General features: G+C 39.8%; 1 protein-coding gene across 3 annotated transcripts in view; it reads left to right on the top strand.

The window, feature by feature from the left end:
• Positions 1 to 806: 806 nt before the first annotated feature.
• The window catches only part of RNPC3 (RNA binding region (RNP1, RRM) containing 3), a 28,063-nt gene continuing 22,869 nt past the window's right edge, over positions 807 to 6,000 (top strand). For all 3 annotated transcript variants that reach the window (XR_003510283.1, XM_027536363.1, XM_027536362.1), the window contains exons 1-2: positions 807 to 1,332; positions 2,482 to 2,529. Coding sequence is in view for 2 of the 3 variants with exons in the window: in XM_027536363.1 (XP_027392164.1) it covers positions 1,141 to 1,332; positions 2,482 to 2,529 (240 nt within the window). In the remaining variant the exon portion in view is untranslated. The remainder of the gene's footprint in view (positions 1,333 to 2,481; positions 2,530 to 6,000) is intronic.

Here is a 6,000-nt window from a genome sequence, read left to right as displayed (position 1 = left end):
ACCTCCAGACTGTAGTAGCTGCACCTAAAATACCTCTACCTAGAATTCTCAAGGCCCTCACTGAATGGAATCAGTAAAACATCTCAGCTTCACTCCATTCAGAAACAGAGCAGAATAGTCTAAAGTCCAGTCTTACTAGCAGGGTCAAATTCCAGCTCTCTCATTTACTAGCTGTGTGATTTACACCTCCTTGTACACAACAGAGTCTTCAACTGTAAACTAGGGACTGATGTTAGGGTGTCTCTCCCTGCATGCCAGTCCTGTCCAACTATGTGCGACCCTAAGGACTGTAACCTGAGAAGATCCTCTGTCCTCATGGGAGAATCCCATGGAATACTGGAGAGGGTTGCCATTTCCTCCTCCAGGGGGATCTTCCCGACCCAGGGATCCAACCTGTGTCTCCTGCATTGGCAGGCGGATTCTTTTACCACTAAGCCCCAGAGGCCGCTAGTTTCATGAAAGGGAACAATGGCCATACCTTATCAGGCTGCTGTGTCCCATGATTCAACAAAACAAAACACTGTTTGTGTCTCAATTTTTTCATCCTTAAAACTGAGTTAGCCTGGCTATGCGAAGGCTGCTGAGCCGAAAAACAAACAAACTTGCAACCGTCAGGTATTACCATCCCAATGCCGTGGACAAACACCCTGTATTTGTCAGCCAATCACAAGCACTTGGAAATCTGCCAGGATTAGAAACCTAACCAGCGTCTTTCGGGACCGTCCCGGTGCCACGCCCAGACCGGCGCGCCGCTCGCACATGCGCAGCAGTAAGTCCTTCTGCCCTTGGGGTTACTTCCTCCTTGAAAAAGGAGGCTGAAGTCCATCGTACTTTAACATATTTTAATCCTCACACCTCTCTCGGGGGAATTTTAGTTTTAAACATCATCAGCAGCTACCTGGAATTTGAATCAGTTTGGTTTCCCATCACTGGAACTTCCCCTTTCAATCTAAGGAACTTGTCTCCGAAAAGTTGTCATCAGTCTGTATTGCAGGTCTCGCGAGAAGGCGACCGTCTCTCGCGTTATTTCCTTGTTTCCAGAATCCTTAGCGCGGAGTGGAAGAAGACTCTTTTAGCTCCGCTTCTTTTGATGACTGCGGTTTCCTCAGCGGCTTCCCAGGTGCTGAGTCTGTGTGAGAAATGGCGGCCCCAGAACAGCCGCTTCCGATGTCCAGAGGATGCCAGAATTCTGCTTCGCTTTCTCCCCCGCGGGGCGACCGAACCCTTCTAGTGAGGCACCTGCCAGCCGAGCTTACCGCTGAGGAGAAAGAAGACTTGCTGAAGTATTTCGGGGCGCAGTCCGTGCGCGTCCTATCCGATAAGGGGCGCCTGGTAAGACCGCGCGAACCCCTAGTTTCCGGGGAAGGTCCTAGGCCGGTGACGTGGGGAAGGGAAGTTCTGACAGAAGGAAAAAGAAGAGTGGGGAACATGCGCTGGTGGAGTGGAGGCTTCCTCTTCCCCTTCCCAGTCTTTCTTCTTTCATATCAAAATATCTTTCGTCCCAAATCAAGTTTTAATTGGCTTGTGCCTCGATTAGTCGCCGCGCTGCGGAAAAGGGCGATTGAGAAAGGCGAAGCAGAAAGAATGAAAAGTAACCTTTATTATATTCCGTTTCTCACCCACCCTGGGAATCTCGAAACTCCTCGGAATTTAGAAATATTTCTCTTAAACTCAAGAGTACTCCCAAAAATATGTAACAAAGGGATACTTAAAAATCTTGGTTTGCTTATAAGCCAGCGTTAAGATATTCATCAAAATAGAGGAGAAACTACAGAAATCGGCAACTTGAGTAAGCTAATTACAGGATTTCTACTAGATTTTTGAGGAAGATGTTCTTCATAAAAATTGTACAGCGTAGTCTTTCAGGGAGTGATAATTTAAAACTATTAAAAGTCCAACCCAGGAATGTACAAAATTACTTTATTTTCCATTATACCCGAAGATGTTTTACATGATTGCTCTTCATTAAAATAGTGACGGTGATGTTATTAAGTTTCTGCCAGATGATCTATGACGGGACAGGACATCGATAGTTGTCTCCCTAGGTGATTTTAATATGCAGCCAAGGTTGTGAATTGAGTTAAAAGAAAGACCCATTTAAACTTTGCATTTGGCTATATAGTGAAAAGTTTAGATCTTTGGATGCGTTACACATGGAACATATTTTATGATTTTGGATAGTTTAAGAATGGACCTCCCTGGATAGTAGAGGTTTTTAAACTTAAGGATTGTTGAAGTACATGAAAATATATTTAAAACATGCTGTGTGTGTGCACTTGCAAGGCTTTCATTTCAAAGAAGTCTGATCCTAAACTGATTTAAAAACTGTCCTGAAATTCGTAATCAGTTAAATGATCTCGATTTCCTGCCTTTTCTGTGATTTTATTAGTGTCAAATCACTGTCAGCTGGTAAAATATCAGATGTCCTTATGAGAAATTGAAATTATATTTTAAATAATTTGTACCTTAATTGTTTTTCAGAAACATACAGCTTTTGCAACTTTCCCTAATGAAAAAACAGCTGTAAAGGTATGACTCCTTCTTTTGTGTTACTTATTACCAACTTTCTATTATCCAGGCATAGTTAAAAAATGAAACATTAGGCTAAACTATAATTTTTAAAAGCAAAGTGAAGTAAGTGAAAGTCGCTCAGTCCTTTCCTTTCCTACTCTTTGCGACCCCGTGGCCTATACAGTCCATGGAATTCTCCAGGCCAGAATACTGGAGTGGGCAGCCTTTTCCTTCTTTGGAGGATTTTCCCAACCCAGGGATCGAACCCAGCGTCTCCTGCATTGCAGGCGGATTCTTTACCAACTGAGCTACCAGGGAAGCCCTTTCAAAAGCAAAAAGGTTTGTATTTCCAGAATTTGCCTCATTGGCTACATTTGGCTTGTCAGTTGGCAGATTTTGCCCAAAGTGTAGATATTTGGGCATAAGACTATTATGAGTTGACCAAAAGGTTCATTGGGGTTTTTCCTTATGATGTTATGGAATAGATTAACAGGAACATGAATAAAAATTGAATTGTAACCTTTTGTATAATTAAAAATGACAAGCTTTGAAGGATGAAAACATCCTTTAGACATAAAAATTGTAAGGCAAGATGCTTTAAGCATTAAATAGAGAATGTATATTTAAAAAATCCTGGGGGATCATTTGCAAAGGTGACCTTTGAGGTAGACCTTTAATGATTTGTTGGATCTTGAGACGAAAACAAAGGGAAATGGGCTTTCCATGTTTTGAGACCACTAAAGAAGACTGTGGAGCATGGAAAGCTCTAAGTGAAGCAAAAGCTGAGGGTTGAAATAGGACTTGGAAAGTAGGTTGAGTCTAAATTTGGGTTGAGGGGAGGGAGGGATTGAATTTTGTTTAGTAGTTATTCTTAAGGTACTTGATAAATTTAAGCTGACCAGTAATATAGTCAGCTCTATGAAAGATATCTTGTAGAGTTCATGTAATGGATTAGATAGGGAAAAAGATTAGACGTAGAAAAATCAAAAGGAAAACCTAGACAAGAGAACTGTTACAGTGGCCAAGGCAGGAGAAAAGATCTGAGTAAGGAAGTAAGAAGACAAAAGAAGAAGTAGATATACATTGGGTAGAGATTGTGTTTGTAGGTCCTGTGATCCCTGTAGATATGGTTGAGAGAGAGGGAACACTTGAAGATTTTCAGACTGAGTTCTTGGGTTATTACTTTAGCTGATATGAGGGGCAGGACTCAGTGTTTTCAAAGGTATGTAATGAATTCGTATGTTATCTATTAACTGTGAGGAGTCGGTGGGCTACTTCTGTGGAAATATTTTAAAAAGCAATGAAAAATATGGGTCTAGAGTGGAGGTAGGCTTAAAAATGGAATTTCTTCAACAAAGTGAATGAATATGGCTGGCCAAAGGAAGAAGAACCAGCAAAGAAGACAGGGAGGGAGGGAGAAGTTAAAGAGGAAGTAGAACTAGAAAACAAATTCTCATGGATGCAAAGAGAAGAGAGTTTTAAGAAGACAAGATCCTCTAATGACACAAGGTGAAGAATTAACAGTCTAATAGTAAAGTACTTTTTATTGGGAAACTGTAGAAATGACCAAATTCTTAATAAGGGGAAAGGACACTTTAAATTGTAGTGTATCCATACACTGGACTACAACCCTCAGAAAATGAAGTCAAATGAATATGTATTGATCAGAAATGTAACCCAGATAGATTCATAAACAAAGTTGGGAAATACATATTATGTAACCTTGGAGTTCTTGAAAACTAGTACTATGTATGTTAGTGTATGCCTAGAACAAAATGTAGCAGAGCTATATACCAAATAATAAATGTTTTTCTCCCAGGGTGGAATTACAGAAGACTTTCACATTGTATATATTAAAATATAGGAAAACATTTTTTTCAAAAAAGATCTTTTGAAATACAGTTTTAAAATATTGTTGGTAAAATATGGTAATGAACCACATTGTTTTAGAGTCAAGATTAACTTGTAGGAGAGGACATGGAGCCCATCATTATCTTTGGGAAATACTTGTATCGAAAAGAAGGAATGAGAAGATGGTAGCAGTGATAGAGTTTTTAGGCTATAGTGCACCTGATTAATAGTTTTTTAAAACAAAGGGAGAGAGATGTTTATAGTAAGTTGCTGAGAAAGCTATGAGGACTAGTTAACATTAAAAATTAAAAGCTATAACTTTGAAGAGAACGTGTAACACATTTTGAGAGGAAGAAACTTGAAGTAATTCAGCTGTATTTCAGATAATCAGAGGTTCGTTGACAGTGAAGAGGTCTAGATTGAATTAAGGACTTGAAAATTATTAAAACATTTAGAAACTTGGTTTGTATAATGGAGTCAAATAAGAATGCATAAAGATGGTAAAATAAAATTATAGTCCCAGTTAAGCCCTAAAGTTCCATTTGTTCAAAAAATACACGGTACCTGCTATGTGCTGGATGCTCCTTTAAATCTTGGGATCTATTAGTAAGTCAAATGCAGGTTTATGCCATCATATGAACCCATGTTCTTGAATGGAGAGACAGACCATAAATAATAAACTTAATAAGTTATTTAGTATTTTAGAAAATGAAGGATCAGGAGTGCTGGGTTGAGAAGGTTAAGCTACAGTTAAGGTAGTTAGGGTTATGTTTTCAAATATTTTGAAAGAAGTAAAGGAAGTTAGCTAAGGAAATAATATGGGGAAAGTGAATTCCAGTAAGGGGAATAAGCAAAATGCACTAGCTTGTGATCAAGGCATAAAAAATGGGGGGAGAAACTGAATTTGAGGTCAGAGAACTTAGAGAGGGCCATGACATGTGCATTCTAAGTACATTAGATTTTGCTGAATAAAATTGGGTGCCATTGTAGTACTGTGAGCAAAAGAGCATCATAATTTGACTTATATTTAGAAACTATGAGGACTAGTTGGGAGAAGGCAATGGCAGCCCACTCCTTTACTCTTGCCTGGAAAATCCCATGGACGGAGGAGCCTGGTAGGCTGCAGTAGAGTTGGACATGACTGAGTGACTTCACTATCACTTTTCACTTTCATGCATTGGAGAAGGAAATGGCAACCTACTCCAGTATTCTTGCCTGGAGAGTCCCAGGGACAGGGAAGCCTGGTGGGCTGCCGTGTATAGGGTCGCACAGAGTCAGACACGACTGAAGCGACTTAGCAGCAGCAGCAGAGGACTAATTAACATTAAAATTGAAAGCTATAACTTTGAAGAGAATGTGTGACACATTTTGAGAGGAAGAAACTTAAACTCAACACTTTGTGTTGAGAATAGATGGAAGGCAGGGAAGAGTAGAAACAGGAAAATGTGTTAAAAGATTAAACTGCTAGTTCAGTCCAAAGATGGTGGTTTCTTGGACCATGGTGGTAGCAGTGGAGATGGTAAGGAGTAGTTAGATTTTAGATTAATTTGGAGGTAGAAGCAAATAGCAATTTTTGATGGCTTGGTTATGCAACATGGGAAAGAGGTGTTAAGGGTTATTGCAAGATTTTTGACATGA

The sequence above is a fragment of the Bos indicus x Bos taurus genome, chromosome 3 (genome assembly GCF_003369695.1).
Source record: "Bos indicus x Bos taurus breed Angus x Brahman F1 hybrid chromosome 3, Bos_hybrid_MaternalHap_v2.0, whole genome shotgun sequence".
NCBI lineage: Eukaryota > Metazoa > Chordata > Mammalia > Artiodactyla > Bovidae > Bos > Bos indicus x Bos taurus.
Note: the sequence above shows the minus strand (reverse complement) of the source record. Positions and strands in the feature narration are given on the sequence as shown.